A 20513-nucleotide genomic window follows, 5' to 3' on the forward strand; every position below is an offset into this window, starting at 1 on the left:
ATTCACCCTCTTGAAGGAAGCCCAGATGTCGGCCTCAGAGACTGAGATTACAGGGTCATCTGGAGATATGGGGGCTCGTGTGGGTGTGTCATAGTTCTCCCTATCAAAACGTGCATAAAAGGCATTAAGCTCATCTGGGAGTGACATGCCGTTGCCACTTATGCTAACTGATCTTGTCTTGTAGGAAGTAATACTGTGCAAGCCCTGCCACAGCTGTCAAGCATCTGTCTGTGATTCCAGTTTAGCCCAAATTTGCCTCTTTGTGCTCACAGTGGCCTTCGGAGGCCGTACCTGGACTTCTTATACGACTCTGGGTCATCAGACCTAAATGCCACAGGTCTAGCCCTCAGCAGATTACAAATCTCCTGGTTCATCCGGGCTTCTGGTTGGGGAAGACTCAATGTTTTTGTGGGTACACACTTGTCCACGCATATCCTTACGAAATCGGTGACGACTGTGGCATATTCATTTAGGTCCGCTGATGAGTCCTTGAATGTGGTCCAGTCCTCTGCCTCGAAGCAATCCCGAATTTGCTCCTCCACCTTTGCCATCCAGCTCTTCGTAGTCCTCTTCACCAGTGCTGCACTCCTCAGTCTCTCTCTGTACGCAGGCAGCAGCACAGCTAGCCCCTGGCAGAGTCCAGCAGGGAAGCATGTTGACAGATTTGCCTACAGGAATATGTCAGCAAGTTTAGATTTTTACAAACCAAGTCCCAAACATGCATCCATTTATGAGGAGTTGGAGCTGCTCACCATGCAATTACTGTTTTTCATCAGCAAGATTTGGTCTATTATTTTTAAACACTAGCCCAACAGCTCACTGGTGCTACAAACAATTCATACCCAACTAAGATCTTCTGAAGTATAGTCACTGTTGTAAGAAATGTGGCAGCTGATTTTTGTGTGTACATGAAATGAAAGCAGCGCTTATCTGCTTTTAATAGGTTGCTTTATGAATAAATTTTGGCCAAGGCACCACAGTGAACCCTGCTCATCAAAAGTGCCCTTGAATTCTTTCCAATTCACTCAAGAGCAGCAGACAGAATTTACGATCTAAGAAGGATGACAAGTGCAGCACTTTCTCAGTACCAGCAGTGTGTCAGCCTGGACTATTAATTGGTCACAGTAATTATTTATTATTGTCACATGTACCAAGATATAATGAAAAGCTTTTGTTTGCGCACCATCCAGACGGATCAATCCATACACAATTAAACAGAAGTACGTCAAAAAAGGAAAAAGAAACAGGATGCAGTACACAGTGTTCCAGTTACAGAGAAAGTGCAGTGCAGGTAGACAAATAAAGGGCAAAGGCCGTGATGAGGTAGGTTGAGAGATCAGGAGTTCATCTATGGTCAATAAAGGCCATAAATATATTTAAAGAGACGGTACCAAGTGAAAGGACCAAAAAAAATTAATTTGCTTCTATTCCCTGTGCAGATGTTTTTTTTCTAAAAATTGCGATCAGCATTTTATGCAGCACCAATCTTCCTAACCCCTGGAGCTCTTGCACTACACCATTGACCTGCCTCCACTTCCCACAATGAGCTAACAAAACAATTTTGTGTATACACAACTTCTCAAAATCATTACTCTGACTTTGTTTATCATAAATAATCCAAGCGAAGCTCAAGTCATAAGGATTCCTCCAACAATAGCAACACCTTGGTAAAAGAAGATCCCACGACACGTAGTCATTGCGATTATAAGAAAAAGAAGTGGGGATTATATCCAGTAGATAGCCCAGTTTTCAACACTTTATTCATGAACTGATGGGTGATGTGGACAAGGCCTTTGCAACCACCGTTATATACCTGTAACACTCAAATGCTCAGAAGAACTTGTTTCTGTGGCTGGGTTAGTGGGCACCTATGAAAACCACCATGAAATAATCAACAATGAACGTGAGCTTTATCCCTTTTTGAAGAAGGGAATGCCATGTCTATTTGAGCCCCTGTAATAACAGAGCAGCCATTCAAATGCAACTTCTAATGAGATCCTGCTGATTCTTTGTCTTTAATTCCACACCCTTCCCCAAATACACTGCTCACGACAGGCTGAACAAAGCTCTTCTCAACCCAATGTCTCCTCAACTTGAGCTTCTGATTGCTACAAAAGTAGTTTATTGATGACTTCATAACCTCACCCATCTCTTCCCCTCCCTCAGTTTATTTTTTTTTACTGAACTCTTCATCCATATGTGTCTGCCCTCAGATGAACTATTCCCAAGCTCTCCTGGATGACCTGCCGCCATCACCCTAACATACCAGACATTACTTCACAGACTCCAAGATCTAAAATTCGAGGATGTCATCCTTGTTTAAATCCCATCAGTAACAGGCAAAAGTAAGAAAGTACACTGAATTATTATTTGGATCTTGTTCTTTTTGCAATTCCAGATAGCTGTAAAGAGCTGACATCAACTGTACTTTCACTGCCTTTCAAATTAATGAGCTCCATCTTCATGAGTGAATTTCTGGTTGGAATACTGTCAGCTGAGTGATGGTGAGAGCTCCTTGACATGCAATGATATGACGCACAATATTAATGCATGGGAACTAAGCTGTTCTTGATGACTGGCACTGTTTGAAAACCATTGCACAATCACCGTGAATAATGCAAGTTTTTGGAATATCTCGAAGTAGCAGCAATCCATACATTCAAGTAAAATATAAACTGGATTAAACATTAAACTTTTATACCCATGGCACAAAACCGATTTGACCAAGTTTACAAACATCAGAATATTGTGTAGTGAATTATGAATTTAAGTTCTTTAGCCAACAAAACAATAATGTTGCCTGTATTCATTCATCGTGGGAAGTACAGTGCCAAGATAATGATGAATAGAATGATGCAAAGCACCAACACAATTCAATTTCACACAGTAAACAGGAATTAATTGTCACACAAGTTACTTTGATCAGGATTTACTTATTGTAGTTTATTTGTGGGATCAACACAAAAATACACATCTCCAGAAAACAGGATTCACAAACAGACTGCTTTTATTGGACTGTTATAATCCAAAATTAATGAAAAGTTACACAAGAAGATGTTTAGATATTGTGAACATATTTGAAAGTACAAAAGGTATGTTGGTACTTAAACTGGAGTCTTGATCCACACACTCAAGAAGATTTATCCATTTCTGATTCAACTCGGAGTAATCTGAGCATGAAAAAACAAACCTCGTTTATATGAACGTGACCTTCTCCCGTGGCTCTATGGAAAACGTAGGCTACAGCAATTAATAAAAATAAAAAAGATAAGAGGTCAAAGGTGAGGATAGGAGATAAGTGTTTAATAGGGAACCTGCAGAACAAAAAAAAATGCAGCAATGCTGTTGTGGAAAGGATATCAGAAACACAAAATGGGTGAGTGAAAACACTCTGGAATGATGCTTTGAGATACAACTTTGTACTCAAAGTATACTTGGAGGACAAAGTTACATCTCAAAGCAAACCACAAAAAAATTCAACATTTTCATTGCAACAGAGGACGTGATGCAGGGAGATGGGGTGGTTACACTCAGAGGTTTTCTAAGAAGCACTTCTGAGGTGTAAATCTGTAATCCACTAACTCTAAACTGAACCACAGGACTGCAGATGCTGGAATCTGGAGGAACTCAGCAGGTTGTGCAGCATCTGTGGGAGGGAAGGAATGGGCATCTCAAGCTCCCAGCTTCAATTTCCCTTTTGTTTCCACACTGACCCATTCATTCTCAGCCTCCTCCACTGCCAGGGTGAGACCCAACACAAACTAGAGGAACAGCCCCTCATATCCCACCTGGATAGTCTGCAACCCAATGGTATGAACACTGAATTTTCCATTTTCAGGTCACCCATACCTGTGTCTTTCCCCGCCCCCTCCCAGCCAATCCTCCTCCGGTCCTCCCACCTTTGTTCCCTTTCCCATAACCCCCTTCCAGTCCCCCATCAACCATTTTCCATCCCCTCCTGGTTCCATCCACCTTCTATGCACACATTTGACCCATCAGATCCCACCTCCCCCACCTCGTTCTGGTTCCAACTGCCCTTCATCTCTCCCCCAATGGTTCCATTATCACTTTATCAGATTCCAAACCTGGTAGCCTTTGTGTCCCCACTTAATACCATCCAGCCTCTGCTCCACCTTCATTCCCCTCTCCTGGCTCCACCTGCCCTACTTTCCCATTGAACCAAAGAACACTGCAGCACAGAAAACAGGCCATTCGGCCCTTCTAGTCTGTGCTGAAACGTTATTCCGCTAGTCCCATTTACCTGCACCCAGTCCACAACCCTCCAGGCCTCTCCCATCCATGTATCTATCCAACTTATTCTTAAAACTTAGAGTGAGCCCACATATACTACATCAGATGGCAGCCCGTTCCACACTCCCACCACTCTGAGTGAAGAAGTTCCCCCTAAACCTTTCCCCTTTCACCCTAAAGCCATGTCCTCTCGTACTTATCTCTCCTAATCTAAGTGGAAAGAGCCTACTCGCATTAACTCTGTCTATACCCCTCATCATTTTGTAAACCTCTATCAAATCTCCCCTCATTCTTCTACACTCCAAGGAATAAAGTTCTAACCTGTTCAATCTTTCCCTGTAACTCAACTCATGAAGACCCGGCAACATTCTAGTAAATCTCCTCTGCACTCTTTCAATCTTACAAATATCCTTCCTATAGTTAGGTGACCAGAACTGCACACAATACTCCAAATTTGGCCTCACCAATGTCTTATACAACCTCACCATAACATCCCAACTCCGATACTCAATACTTTGATTTATGAATGCCAGGATGCCAAAAGCCTTTTTTACAACCCTGTCTACCTGTGACGCCACTTTCAGGGAATTATGTATCTGAACTCCCAGATCCCTTTGTTCCTCCGCACTCCTCAGTGCCCTACCATTTACTGTGTATGTCCTCCCTTGATTTGTCCTTCCAAAATGCAACACCTCACACTTGTCTGCATTAAATTCCATCTGCCATTTTCTAGCCCATTTTTCCAGTTGGTTCAGATCCCTCTGCAAGCTTTGAAAGCCTTCCTCGCTGTTCACTACGCCTCCAATCTTAGTGTCATCAGCAAACTTGCTGATCCAATTTACCACATTATCATCTAGATCATTGATATAAACAACAAACAACAATGGCCCCAGCACAGATCCCTGAGGCACACCACTAGCCACAGGCCTCCAGTCTGAGAAACAATCATCCACAACCACTCTCCGTCTTCTCCCACACAGCCAATTTCGAATCCAGTTTATAACCTCTCCATGGACACCTAGTGACTGAACCTTCTGAACTAACCTCCCATGTGGGACCTTGTCAAAGGCCTTACTAAAGTCCATGTAGACAACATCCACAGCCTTTCCTTCATCTACTTTCTTGGCAAACTCCTCGAAAAACTCTACAAGATTTGTTAAACACGAGCTACCACGCACAAAGCCATGCTGACTATCCTTAATCAGCCTTTGTCTATCCAAATACTTGTATATCCGATCTCTCAGAACACCTTCCAATAATTTACCTACTACTGATGTCAGGCTCACCAGCCTGTAATTACCTGGTTTACTTTTAGATCCCTTTTTAAACAATGGAACAACATGAGCTACCCTCCAGTCCTCTGGCACCGCACCTGTGGCTAAGGACATTTTAAATATATCTGCCAGGGCCCCTGCAATTTCTACACTGGTCTCTCTCAAGGTCCAAGGATATATCTTGTCAGGCCCGGGGAATTTATCTACCTTTATTCGCTGTAAGGCATCAAGCACCTCCTCCTCTTTAATCTCTATATGTTCCATGACCCTACTGCTTGTTTCCCTTCCTTCCATATCCACGATGCCAGTTTCCTGAGTAAATACTGATGCAAAAAAACTGTTTAAGATCTCCCCCATCTCCTGAGGCTCCACACCTAGACAACCACTCTAATCTTCTAGGGGACCAATTTTGTCCCTTACTATCCTTTTACTCTTCATATACTTGTAGAAACCCTTCAAGTTTACCTTCACATTATCTGCCAAAGCAACCTCATGTCTTTTTTTTGCCTTCCTGATTTCCTTACTTTTTCTATACTCTTCAAGTACCTCATTTGTTCCTAGTTGCCTATACCTGCTATACACCTCTCTCTTTCTCTTAACCAGATCGCCAATATCCCTTGAAAACCAAGGTTCCCTATGCTTGTTAACTGTGCCTTTAATCCTGGCAGGAACATGCAAACTCTGCACACTCAAAATTTCACCTTTGAAGACCTTCCACTTACGGAACATATCCTTGCCGGGAGACAACTTATCCCAATCCACTCTTCCTAGATCCTTTCTCATTTCCACAAAATTGGCCTTTCTCCAATTTAGAACCTCAACTCGAGGACCGGACCTATCCTTATCCATAATTAACTTGAAACTAATGACATTATGGTCACTGGACCCAAAATGTTCACCTACACATACTTCTGTCACCTGACCTGTCTGGTTCCCTAATAGGCGATCAAGTATTGCATTCTCTCTTGTTGGTACCCCTATATATTGATTTAGAAAACTTTCCTGAACACATTTGACAAATTCCAAGCCATCCAGCCCTTTCACAGTGAGGGAGTCCCAGTCAATATGAGGAAAGTTAAAATCCCCTACTATTACAACTTTCTGTTTCTTACATCTGTCTGCTATCTCACTATAGATTTGTTCCTCCAATTCTTTCTGACTACTGGGCAGGCTATAATACAACCGTATTAGTGTGGCCACACCTTTCCTGTTCCTCAGCTCCACCCATATGGCCTCTGTGGACGAGCCCTCTGGGCTGTCCTGTCTACGCACAGCTATGAGATTTTCCCTGACTAGTAATGCCACTCCTCCCCCTTCCATCCCTCCCCTCTCTCACGTCTGAAACAACGGAACCCCAGAACATTAAGCTGCCAGTCCTGCCCCTCCTGCATCCAAGTCTCAATAATAGCAATAATGTCATAATCCCACGTGCCAATCCACGCCCTAAACTCATCTGCTTTACCTACAATACTCCTTGCATTGAAATAGATGCACCTGAGAACATTTCTATCACGTACAAACCTTTGATTTCTGTCGATACCTGCAGTCCTCGCATGACCTTTGTCCTCCTCCACCTCACTATCTGCTCTAACACTCTGGTTCCCCTCCCCCTGCAAATCTAGTTTAAACCCCCCGGAGCAGCACTTGTCCACTTCCACCTATCACCTACCTGCCTCTGTCTCCCGACTCCACTCCACCTGGCTCCATCTGCCCACCATCCTTCTCAACTCCTTGGTCCCCTTATCACCTACTGGCCTGTCTCAGCAATTTGTTTTTTGCTCTATACTGAACCAGTTCACTACTGTGAAATATAGAACTTTTGTTTAAATGCAAGAAACAGTAAGTTACACTCGTCAGCACCACTTGTCCTTGGAAAGTTTTACTTTTGGCATTAACCAGCAGAAATTGGTTTCACTTCAAAGAAAAACTCAACGGTATCACCACCCAAATTATCAAGTGTTACCAAAGCAGAAACCCTAGCCTTAAAGCACAAAGGCAAACCAAAAAGATCAAAAAAGTTCTGTGGGAAAAGTTAATGACACTTACAATGTTTTGCAGGTCCTTCAATCATCAATGCATTGTCACTTGGGCAATAGTATAATGTATTAAAAACCTAACAGCAATCAACTGGAGACCTGTGCCAAATTCTGGTGACTCCTTCTTGGTTATTGTTGAAGTGCCTCTACTAATCCTAAAGCATGCCCTGTATTTTTAGTAATATAGACAAGGCTTGACTTCTTTATTCAGTGAGATCAATTTAAATTTATGCTTTGCTCCTTTTTCTTCCAGGATAAACAGATCACAGTTATGTTTAGTGAATCTGAGAAAAGCAATGCAGTAACTAACAACCTGCTGGAGGAGCCCAGCAGGTCAGCCAGCATCTGTGGGGGGGTGGGGGGGGGCGGGTGGGGATGGTATGGTCAACATTTTGGGTGCAGGGTTTCACCCAAAATATCAAACATTCCTTTCCCCCTCACAGATGCTGCTTTACCCACTGAGTTCCTCCAACAAGGTTGGTTGTTGCTCCAGATTCCAGAATCTGCAGTCTCTTCTATCTCCACAAGCAATGCAATTGCTGCTATGAGACTATGATTAAAATCTTAAGCCTAAGAACAAGTTATGATGCTGTTATTACTAACCATAGCATTGATATCTAATGAAACATGCCTCAAATACTGATGGTTTGTTTTCCACTGCTGAGCAGCAGAACTGAAGAAAATTATCACCGGAGTTTACTCAAACCCAACACTTAAGCTGCAGAAACTACTGCAAACTACAATGCTGTCCAACAACAAACACTGTAATATCACATCATAATACCAATTTATTTTTTTTTACATCAAAAGCACAAAGTAACTTATCTGGCTGGGAGGCTATGATAATTAAGTAACTTTTAAAACAATTAGCACATAAGGTGACGTGCAAAGGATTCTTTTGCCTTTTTTGGTACAAAAAAAACTGATATGCACTCTTCTACCTTATCAGTTCCTGAGCCTCTCCATGTGAGAATACCAAACACTTTCCTCTTGCAGCCAACAGAGACTGCAGTTTCTTCAACAGAGCAACACTTAAATTCAAGTTCAGGGCATAAGACCCACGTGCTGCATAAACGTTATTTAAATGTCAATGCATCTCACCTTCTTTACGAGCATAAGCCTGACTTGCTGCAATCACTTGTGGATTATCTGGGTTGTAACGGGTTCCTTCTGGGAAAATTACAAGGAAAGTCTGAAGAAGAAAATGAAAACTTATTAAAATGTGCTCACTTTGAGATCAAGAGAGAAAAAATGTCAACAAGTCAGACAGGTAGGAGACAGATGGATAATGGGCAAGTCAATGGCAAAACTGGAGAGAGAAGGAAGCACTGTTTCCTTTTTACTGAAGATGCCAGTGATCTCCTAGTGAGGAGTTCAATGCCAACATGTTCAAGGCACAACATGCAAAGGGCAAGCTGCTCAGTTATTTTAATGCCTGAAATATGGTGTCCATATTTTGTTGCCTGCAAGTCTAATACTTCAAAATCTTAATGTATTCCTTGATGTCAATGTTAAAAGCAGACACACACCACTGGTATGCTCCATTGCCTCAGTACATGGTATTCTTCAGAATATTTCTCAAAGATGGAAAACTTAAACAATTCTTGGTAGTGTGAACTGACCAGAAGAGGACAGGAGCATAACAATGAATCTGATGAAGGATATACATTCAGAGCCTGAGTGTGCATTTTAATTTTACAGACACTGTCATAGGCTGGACAGTATTGTGTTTATTTCTCAGGCGATTACAAGTTCCATTCAGAACTGAGAAAATACCATGCATGCTTGGGATGCCCTTTTTTAAACCAGACTTCCACCTGCACCAAATCCCCACAGTTTAAGTAACCCACTGGCAGTTGAAAGATCTTCAGTGGAATCCCCCACCGCCGCCACATCCCAAACTTGCAATAAAACCCTCAGCACATTCTGTTCCCAGCAAGCTAAGCACCTCCCAGATAGATACTGATTGTATATTGTCGATCCAGGCTTTTAGGCGTATAATCCATAACATTCCATGGATTATGAGGAAGCACATCCCAAAGTTCAAGGTCTTGTACAAAATGATTAAAATGGGGGACTAAAATAACTAAATGACAGCTGGGAAACTTCAGAAGCACATTTCAAATATTACTTGCGGAAGACATATTTTGGCAAACACAATATATCAATTCAAAAGTTGCAATGGTTCTTTCTTTCATTAGAACCATGGGAAAATGTCATTTGGCAGGAACCATGAAGCTGAAAATAGACCATTAAAAGAGTTTCTGTTTTATTCATTTTATAATTAACAGTTATGTTAAACTTATCTTATACGATGACATGCAGGATTCTGGTACACATACAACTTTCAGCAACAGTGGGGCAATTGGAGTTGAATAGAGGAATGAGCCCATTGAGCATTAGAGCATTCAAACAATGTATACACCACTTATTTCAGATGAATCCTTCTGATTAATATTCAGTAAACTTACTTAATATGCATCACCATTTTATTCTTCAAATGTTTGATACAGTATACAACATCTTTATTAGCAATGGCCATAACACCTTTAAATTGTGAAAACACACAAACTAGCAATCATTAGGATTTATGGTTCAGGACTTCATTTGAATCCTTACTGAGATGACAGTTTAACAATGACTTCCAGATGTACGCAATATTCACAATCATGGTCCAAAAATTGCTGTCCATATAATGGCGATACTAATCGATATTATGAGCAAATGCAAATGAAACACTGAAATATTGTACTACATTCCAGCATCTCAAGAGCTCCTATACATGTGTTGTTAATACAAAGCAAGCTCACTGCAGAACTTATTTCTAGTCTATATATTTTAAGGACATAGCAGTTACTAGCACTGTAAAATAACCATTACTGATGTGGAGTCTCAGGCCTTCAGATTTTAACTGGTATTTGGGAATTCAATTTTCTTTTAAAAAAGCTCTTTACACCACTTTTCTCCATTTCTCTAAATTCAGCTTTGTTTTGCATCATTTTTTTTTAAATCGGGTGTAATTCACCATTTTGACTTGCTTGCACAGGGATCATTGTGTAATACTTTCAGATGCTTGGTTAAGGATTAACACAGTTGGTTGCTCTTTTCACTCGAATCCCAAGTGCCTGATAGAGGGCTCTACGTTACTTCCAGCTCAACTTTCTATCAACTTGCAGCAAGATACACAAAGCAGCTGAAGACAAATTTAACAGTGGACGTCATTCATTGAATAAACAGTTATACAAAATCTGGGGCCATAATAATCAAAAGTAAATTGATTCAATAACTGATAGCTGTCCGCTTGGCAAAACCAAGTTAAAAGTAAGGTTTGGAAAACATATCAATATGTCAACTTAAAATAGAGTACAAATTTAGCTAACATAGAAATATTGCTTTAGTTATACTAGGGTATTTGCATTAGAAATTCACGCATGATAAACCTTCAGTTCTGGAAAGCCCCATTCTAAGTGAATTTCTTAATTCCAACTAAAGTTAGTCATTGGCTGACCAGAATTTCAATTTCTGCTTCTGTAATTCTTTTTATATATAATTTTCTATGGAAACCCAGACGCTAGTAAATGCAGACAAATATTATACAGAAAACTTCCACATCCATCCCACGAGAGAAGGGGAGTGGAATCAAAAAGGAGGAATTAATATATTTTCATTCAGGATATGCAAAAACCTCAGCTGCTGTAATTGATTTCAACTGCAAATATGCAAAGTAAAACTTGAAACAAATTCACTATTTTAAAAAGTGTCATGAAAGCAAGACTGCAGATGCTGGAAATCTGGAGCAACACACACAAAATGCTGGAGGAACTCGGCAGGTCAGGGAGCATTGATGGAGGGAAAGAAACAGTCGATGTTTGGGGCCGAGACCCTCCATCAAGCCTGGAAAGGAAGAGGGCAGAAACCAGAATGAAAGAGTGGGGGAGGAGCACAAGCTGGCGGGTGATAGGTGAATCCAGGTGGGTGGGGAGGTAGGTCAAGGTGGGGGAAGGGGTGGAGGAGAGTGGGAACGATGTGAGAAGCTGGGAGGTGACAGGTGGAAGAGGCACAAAAGGGCAAAGGGCTGTACAAATGGAATCTGATAGGACAGTGGACCACGGAATAAAGGGAAGGAGGTGAGAACCAGAGGGAGGAAGGTGTGGGTGATGGGCAGGTCATGAGGGCCGGGGAGGGGAAAAGAGAAGGGGTAAAGAGCAAGAGGGATAAGGGAAAACAAAAGGGGAGGGGGAAAGAAAGAGAGGGGAGGGGTTACCAGAAGTTAGAGAAATCTATGTTGATACCGTCAGGTTGGAGATTACCAAAACGGAATATGAGGTGTTGCTCCTCTAATATGCATTTAGCCTCAACTAGTAAGTAAAACAGTTGCCGTTAAAAACACTTGACTCCTGTTCAGGTATGGGGAAAATGAGCATGGAAATCGTGAATCAGAGATTCAATCCTTTATTACCTTCCTATTGGATGTGATTTTGGATCAAGTAAAATGCACGAGTAAAAAGTGATAACATTGGAACAACGTGCAAAGATCAGATCCCACTGGGAACTCAGAATCTCCCAAGTGCCTGGACACATGCTCTTCTTCCTTTGCAAAGATTGGTAACTTGTTTTTAATTTCCTCATTAATTCCATAAAATTGTCCTTTATGAATATATGTAATATTACAATTAGGTTTCACATCATATTGTTAAGAATCTGCATTCTTTTTAATTACAAAGAGCTTGCAGACCTTTACTTCAGCTGAAGAAATTAAATAGTTAAATAGTTCATTCTCAATTCCTCTGGATTTGTATCAGCAAGAAATGGCTATTGAGAAGAGCTTTCTTTGGAAAGGAGTAATAATAGTGTAATAGTCACCTACATAAATCATCTGAGCAGTTCAAACATCCTTCTGAAGTGATGACTATGCAGAACTAAAGCCCTATACCTGTACATATCTTGAATTTTCCTTTACAATTCATGGATAGAGGCAATTGTAACTAAAGGATGTTCACCTCAAAAACTTAAAAATATTGTTCATTTCTTTATGCGCATTTCGCTTAAGACAGAGTGTGTCAAGACCTGGAAAATGAAATGTGAATCCATCGGTGTCATTTATTGCATCCAGTGCTCCCAGTGCAGCCTCCTCTACATCAGTGAGATCTGAAGGAACAGCACCTCATATTCCGTTTTGGTAATCTCCAACCTGACGGCATCGACATCGATTTCTCTAACTTCTGGTAACCCCTCCCCCTGTTCTCCCCCCCACCCTTTGGTTTTCCCTTATGCCTCAGCCCCATCACCCCTTCTCTTCACCCCCACCTTCTCAATCTGCCCATCACCCACACATTCCTCCCTCCAGTTCCCCTCCTCACCTCTTTCCCTTTATTCCATGATCCACTATCCTATCCTATCAGATTCCATCATCTTCAGCCCTTTGTCACTTCCACCTATCACCACCCAGCTTCTTACAACATTGCCACTTTCCGCCCTCCCCCACCTCACCTGGGTCCACTGATCACCCAGCAGCTCTCGCTCCATCACTTACCCCCACCCTCCTATACTGGCTTCTCCCCTCCTTCTTTCCAGTCTCGATGAAGGGTCTTGACCTGAAACTTTGACTGCCCATTTCCCTCCACAGATGCTGCCTGACCTGCTGACTTCCTCCAGCATTTTGTGTGCGTGTTGCTCCAGATTTCCAGCATCTGCAGTCTCTTGAGAGTTTCACCTTGCAGAGTTGAGATTTGGAGGGGGAGCTTTGAAAAGAGGCGAGTCTCTGTGCTTGTGAGTTTCACCTTGCAGGAGTCTAAAAGAGGCACATTATTGATTGGCTAATTAACAGCAGCCGATTAAAAGTAGGTAGGGTCAAGCAGAGTAGCCATTGTTGGAGTGGACCAGTGTTAGAGTGAGGCACTGAGGCATCAGTTCAAGGGGCTTTGGCGAGAGGAGGTGAAGGCCAAGTCAAGTCTCTGGTAAGTTTGTTTGTTTCTTTTCTCTTTAATTTTTCCTTTAGTGCAAGTCTAGAGTAGTTAAAATGGCTCCAGGAAATGGGGTGTGTTCATCTTGTGACACGTGGGAGTTCTGGGAGACATCCAGTCTCCCTGATAACTACATCTGCCCGAGGTGCATCCAGCTGCAGCTCCTTACAGACCGTGTTAGGGAACTGGAGCTGCAGCTGGATGACCTTCAGCTCCTATAAGGAGTTCATAGACAGGGGCTACAGGGAGGCAGTCACTCCTAAGCCATAGGAGGCAGGTAGCTGGGTAACTGTCAGGTAGTGCAGAGTACCCCTGTAGCCATTCCCCTGAAATAACAGGTGTACTGCTTTGGATACTATTGGGGGAGGAGTGGGGGGGGGGGGGGGGAATGACCTACCAGGGGAAAGTTCCAGTAACCAGGTCTCTGGCACTGAGCATGGTTGTATGGTGAAGAAGGAAAGGAGGGAGAAGAGGAGAGCTGTAGTGATAGGGAGCAGACGGGAGATTCTATCAATGTGAAAGAGACTCCTGGATGGTATCTTGTCTCCCTGGTGCCAGGGTCAGGGACGTCTTGGATTGGGTCCACAGCATTCTGAAGGGGGAGGGCGAACAGCCAGAGGTCGAGTTACATATTGGTACCAATGACATCAGTAGGAAAAGACAGGAGGTCCTGAAGAGGGAATATAGGGAGCTCGGTAGGAAGCTGAAAAGCAGGACCTCGAGGGTAGTAATCTCTGGGTTGCTGCCTGTGCCACATGCCAATGAGGGTAACAATAGGTTGATTTGGCAAATGAATGTGTGGCTGAAGAATTGGTCCAGGGGGCAGGGTTTCAGATTTGTTGATTAGTGGGATCTCTCATGGGGAAGGTATGACCTGTACAAAAGGGAAGGGTTACACCTGAACTGGAGGGGACCAATATTCTTGCGGGCAGGTTTGCTGGAACTGTTGGGGAGGGTTTAAACTAGTTTGGCAGGGGGATGGGGACCCGAGTGATAGGTCAGAGGTTGGTTCATTTACTGTACAAGTAGATGCAGAGTATAGAAAGACTGTGAGGAAGGAGAGACAGTTGAAAGGGCAAAATTGCAATCAGTTGGATGGGCTGAAGTGTGTCTACTTTAATGTGAGAAGTATCAGGAACAAGGCTGATGAACTTAGAGCATGGGTAAGTACACGGAACTATGATGTGGTGGCCAGTACAGAGACTTGGCTGTCACAAGGGCAGAAATGGCTGCTGGATATTCCAGGGTTTAGATGTTTCAAAAGGGACAGGGACGGAGGTAAAAGAGGTGGGGAGAGGCTTTGCTGATCAGGGACAGTGTCACAGCTGTAGAAAGGGAGGATGTTCTATTGGGATTGTCCACTGAGTCAGTGTGGGTGGAAGTCAGATACAGGAAGGGAGTGATCACTCTATTAGGAGTATTCTACAGAACACCCCCCCCCCCCCCCCCCATAGCAGCAGAGACACTGAAGAGCAGATCAGGAGGCAAATTTTGGAAATGTGCAAAAATAACCGGGTTGTCATGGGTAATTTCAACTTCCTTGATATTGATTGGCACCTCCTTAGTGTAAAGGGGATAGATGCGGCAGAGTTTGTAAGGAATCTCCGGGAAGGATTCCTGATACAGTATATTTAAAAAACATGGATCAGTCAGGGCTCTGGAGAGTTACAAGGTAGCCAAGAGGGAGCTTAAGAATGGACTTGGGAAAGCTAGACGGGGGCATGAGAAGTGCTTGGCAAGTAGGATCGAGGAAAAACCCAAGGTGTTCTACACCTTTGTGAAGAATCGGAGGATGACTAGAGTGAGGGTAGGCCTGATCAGGGATAAAAGTGGAAACATGTGCCTGGAGTCGGAAAAGGTAGGGGAGGTCCTTAATGAATACTCTGCTTCAGTGTTCACCAGAGAGAGAGAGAGAGAGAGACCTTGACGCTTGTGAGGATGGTGTACAACAGTCTGATATGCTAGAGCATGTCGACATGAAGAAAGAGGATGTGCTGGAACTATTGAAAAATGTCTGGATAGATAAGTTACCGGGGACAGATGGGATATATCTAAGGTTATTACGGGAAGCAAAGGAATAGAGGGCTGCGACTTTGGCAATGACCTTTGCGTCATGACCTTTGCGTCCTCACTGGCTATAGTAGTAGTGCCGGATGATTGGAGGGTGGCAAATGTTGTTCTTTCTTTCAAGAAAGGGAGTAGGGACAACCCTGGGAATTACAAACCAAGTCTTTCTTCAGTGGTGGGCAAATTACTGGAGAAGATTCTTAGAGACAGGATTTATGGGCATTTGGAGAAGCATAGGCTGATTAGGGACAGTTAGCATGGCTTTGTAAGGGGCAGGTCGTGCCTCACGAGCCTGATTGAATTCTTTGAGGATGTGACAAAGCACATTGATGAAGGTAGAGCAGTGGATGTGGTGTACGTGGATTTTAGGAAGGCATTTGATAAGGTTCCTCATGGAAGGCTCATTCAGAAAGTCAGGAGGAATGGGATCCAGGGAAACTTGGCAGTGTGGATTCAGAATTGGCTCACCCACAAAAGACAGAGGGTGGCTATAGATGGAGAGTATTCTGCCTGGAGGTCTGTGACTAGTAGTGTCCCACAGGGACCTGTTCTGAGACCCCTGCTCTTTGTGACTTTTTTTTAATATAAATGACTTGGATGAGGATGTGGAAGGGTGGGTTAGCAAGTTTGCTGCTGACACAAAGGTTGGTGGTGTTGTGGATAGCGTAGAAGGTTGCTCTCGGTTAGAACATAACATTAATAGGATGCAGACATGGGCTGAGAAGTGGCAGATGGAGTTCAATCCGAAAAAATGCAAAGTGATATACTTCGGGAGATCGAATTTGAAGGCAGACTACAAGGCAGGACTCTTGGCAGTGTGGAGAAACAGGGATCTTGGGGTCCATGTCCACAGATCCCTTAAGGTTGCCATGCAGGTTGATCGGGTTGTTAAGAAGGCATATGGTCCGTTGGCCTTCATTAGTTGGGGTGAGCTAACGTTGCAGCTCTATAGAACTCTGGTTAGACCACACTTGGGAGTATTGTTCAGTTCTGGTCACCTCATTATAGGAAGGATGTGGAAGCTTTAGAGAGGGTGCAGAGGAGATTTACCAGGATGCTGCCTGGATTCGAGAGCATGTCTTATGAGGATGGGTTGATTGAGCTAGGGCTTTTCTCTTTAGAGAGGAGGAGGATGAGAAGTCTCTTGATAGAGGTGTACAAGAGTACAAGATAAGTGGCTTAGATCGAGTGGACAGTCAGACTTTTTCCCAGGGTGAAAATGGCTAACACAAGGAGACATAATTTTAAGGTGAGTGAAAGAAGGTATAAGGGGGACGTCAGGGGCAAGTTGTTTTTCTTTTACAGAGTGGTGGGTGTGTGGAACGCACTGCCAGCAGAGGTTGTGGGGGCAGATACATTAGGGACATTTAAGAGACTCTTCGATAGGCACATAAATGATTTTTAAAAAAGAGGGCTATGTGGGAGAGAAGGGTTAGATAGATCTTGGAGTAGGATAAAATGTCAGCACAACATCGTGGGCTGAAGGATCTGTATTGCTCTATACTGGAAAATCTGAATCGGGATAATCAATCAAAGCAGTGTCAAGCCTAAAAACCCTCCTGTTTTCAAGAAGATTGCTCCTTCAACTTGCCATAGAAAATCAAATATATTAAGGCCATGGTGAATGGCACTGACTGCCAATTATTAATGCCCCAGCAAGTGAACTAAAAATAGGTGTATCACCAGGAAATTGAGGTGGCATGGTAGTGTAACTGTCAGTGTGACGCTATTACGGTGCCAGTGACCCAGGTTCAATTCTGACAGTTATCTGTAAGGAGCTTGTACGTTCTCTCCGTGTCGACGTGTGTTTCCTCCGGGTGCTCTGGGTTCCTCCCACATTCCAAAGACGTATGGATTAGGAAGTTGTGGGCATGCTATGTTGGCACCAGAAGAGTGGTGACAATTGCGGGCTGCCCACAGCACATTCTTAGTAACACAAAAAGACTTATTTCACTGTTTCGATGTACATGACAAAGAAATAAATATCTAAATATTTCCAGTGATACAGCAAGTCATTTTAATCTTTACTCCAACTCATTATGTAAACAATTAAAGAACGAGTATATTATCAGTATGTACTTCCAACAAAATACTTTGTTGGAATGAACCTTCATTGATTCTCAATTTTCCTTCATTGTGAAGAATAAACAACCATGCATGTTTTGATATGTCAAGTTGAGTTATTATGGAGCTTGGAACACAGAACAGTACAGCACAGGAACAATCCCTCTAGCCCATGATATTATGCCAAATTAAGCTAATGATGCCTAATTAAACTAATCCCTTCTGGCCACACATGGTCCCTATCCCTCCATTCTCTGCATACTCATGTGCCTGAGAGCCTCTAAAATGCCTCTATCATATCTGCCTTCACCACTGCCTCGAGCAGCATGTTCCAGGCACATCTGCTTTAAACTTACCCCCTCTCCCCTTAAATGCACAGCCTCTGGTATTGGACATTTCAACCCTGGGGAAAGGATACCAGCTGTCTATCTATGCCTCTCGATTTTTTTTTTCCCCTGTATAAACTTCTCAGGTCGCCTCTCAGACTCTGCCACTCCAAGTACCTAACTTTTTACAACAAAGAATTTCCCTTCACACACCCCCACCCCCAGTAATTGATCAACAGAGTAACGCCTTAAATGCTGCAACTTCTCATTTGGGATTAAAATTAACTTTAATTTTAACATGGTATGTACCAAAATATTGGAAGCTAGCCCAAAACCTACATCAAAGGAAGCTGCTGTCCTTAAGACCTACTTAATCATTAATTAATCCAATGCACTGGAAATGTCTTCATTTACTTTAGTAATTCATAATTAAACAATAACTACATCTGATCTTCCAGAACATTAGAGTACTGTGTCCAGTTCTGGTCACCTCATTATAGGAAGGATGTGAAGGCGTTGGAGAGGGTGCAGAGGAGATTTACCAGGATGCTGCCTGGATTAGGGAGTATGGATTGTGAGGAGAGACTAAAGGAGCTAGGGCTTCTCTCATTGGAGAGGAGGAGGATGAGGGGAGACATGATAGAGGTATACAAAACACTGAGAGGAACAGAGTGGACAGCCAGTGCCTCTTTCCCAGGGCACCAATGCTCAATACAAGAGGACATGGCTTTCAGGTAATGGGTGGGAAGTTCAAGGGAAATGTCAGAGGGAGATTCTTTACCCAGAGAGTGGTTGGTGCATGGAATGCACTGCCTGGGGTGGTGGTGGAGGCTGATACGTTGGTCAAATTCAAGAGATTGTTAGATAAAGCATATGGAGGAATTTAAGATAGAGGGATATGTGGGAGGAAGGGGTTAGATAGTCTTAGGAGTGGTTTGAAGGGCCTGTATTGTTCTATTACTACTTACAATTCTTCTGGTTTTTGGGTGGAGCTTCAAGCTTGCACCCAGTAGACATCATTAAGTTACTTTTGGCGGTGCAGTAAAATTACCAACTGTACAAAGTCATTTTTTCAATGCAACAAAAATCTTAGCAATTAGTTTGTGAAAATCTCCAGTTCCAAAATTAAAGAGCATTGGGAACCGGTCATCATCCATCAACGTATGCAGCATTCTGACTGGTTGCATCACCATCTGGTATGGAGGCTTCAATATGCAGGATCGCAAGAGGCTGCAGAGGGTTGTAGACTCAGCCAGCTCCATCACAGGCACAACCCTCCCCACCATCGAGGACATCTTCAAGGCGGCAGCATCCACCACTAAAGACCCTCACCATCCAGGACATGCCCTCTTCTCGTTACTACCATCAGGGAGGAGGTACAGGAGCCTGAAGACCCACACTCAATGATTCAGGAACAGCTTCTTCCCTTCTGCCATCAGATTTCTGAACAGTCCATGAACCCACAAACATTGTGGACTGATTAGGGACAGCCAGCATGGCTTTGTGAAGGGAAGATCTTGCCTCACAAGCCTGATAGAGTTCTTTGAGGAGGTGACTGGGAAGATTGATGAGGGCAGTGTGGTGGATGTGGTTTACATGGATTTTAGTAAGGCATTTGATAAGGTTCCTCATGGTAGGCTTCTTCAGAAGGTCAGAGGCCGAGAGATCCAAGGAAGCTTGGCTGTGTGGATTAGGAATTGGCTTGCATGTAGAAAGCAGAGGGTTGTGGTGGAAGGAGTGCCCTTGGATTGGAAGGCAGTGACTAGTGGTGTCCCGCAGGGATCGGTTCTGGGACCTCTACTTTTTGTGATATTTATAGATGACTTAGATGAGGGGGTGGAGGGCTGGGTTAGTAAGTTTGCGGACGACACTAAGATAGGCGGTGTTGTGGATAGTGTGGAGGGCTGTCGGAGCTTACAGAGGGATATTGATAGGATGCAGAGCTGGGCTGACAAGTGGCAGATGGAGTTCAATCCGGAGAAGTGTGAGGTGGTACACTTTGGAAGGACAAACTCCAGGGCAGAGCACAGGGTAAACGGCAAGGTACTTGGCAGTGTGGAGGAGCAGAGGGATCTGGGGGTTCATATTCACAGTTTGTTGAAAGTTGCCTCACATGTGGAAAGAGCAGTTAAGAAGGCCAATGGGATGTTGGCTTTCATAAGTCGCGGGATTGAGTTTAAGAGCCGCGAGGTTATGATGCAGCTTTACAAAACTCTAGTTAGGCCACATTTAGAGTACTGTGTTCAGTTCTGGTCGCCTCATTATAGGAAGGATGTGGAGGCATTGGAGAGGGTGCAGAGGAGATTTACCAGGATGCTGCCTGGATTGGAGGGTATTGAATATGAGGAGAGGCTTAAGGTGCTAGGGCTTTATTCACTGGAAAGGAGGAGGATGAGAGGAGACATGATAGAGGTATATAAAATATTGAGAGGAATAGATAGAGTAGACAGTCAGCGCCTCCTTTCCAGGGCACCAATGCTCAAGACGAGAGGTCATGGCTTTAAGGTTATGGGTGGGAGGTTCAGGGGAGAT

The 20513-nt window shown here is 43.3% G+C and overlaps 1 protein-coding gene across 1 annotated transcript in view; it reads right to left on the minus strand.

Moving 5' to 3' along the window:
* Positions 1-20513, minus strand: part of agpat5 (1-acylglycerol-3-phosphate O-acyltransferase 5 (lysophosphatidic acid acyltransferase, epsilon)) — a 123672-nt gene that overhangs the window by 64281 nt on the left and 38878 nt on the right. Inside the window, 1 exon segment of the mRNA XM_052025080.1 lies at positions 8663-8753. Coding sequence (XP_051881040.1) covers positions 8663-8753 — 91 coding nt within the window.

The sequence above is a fragment of the Pristis pectinata genome, chromosome 10 (genome assembly GCF_009764475.1).
Source record: "Pristis pectinata isolate sPriPec2 chromosome 10, sPriPec2.1.pri, whole genome shotgun sequence".
Lineage (NCBI taxonomy): Eukaryota > Metazoa > Chordata > Chondrichthyes > Rhinopristiformes > Pristidae > Pristis > Pristis pectinata.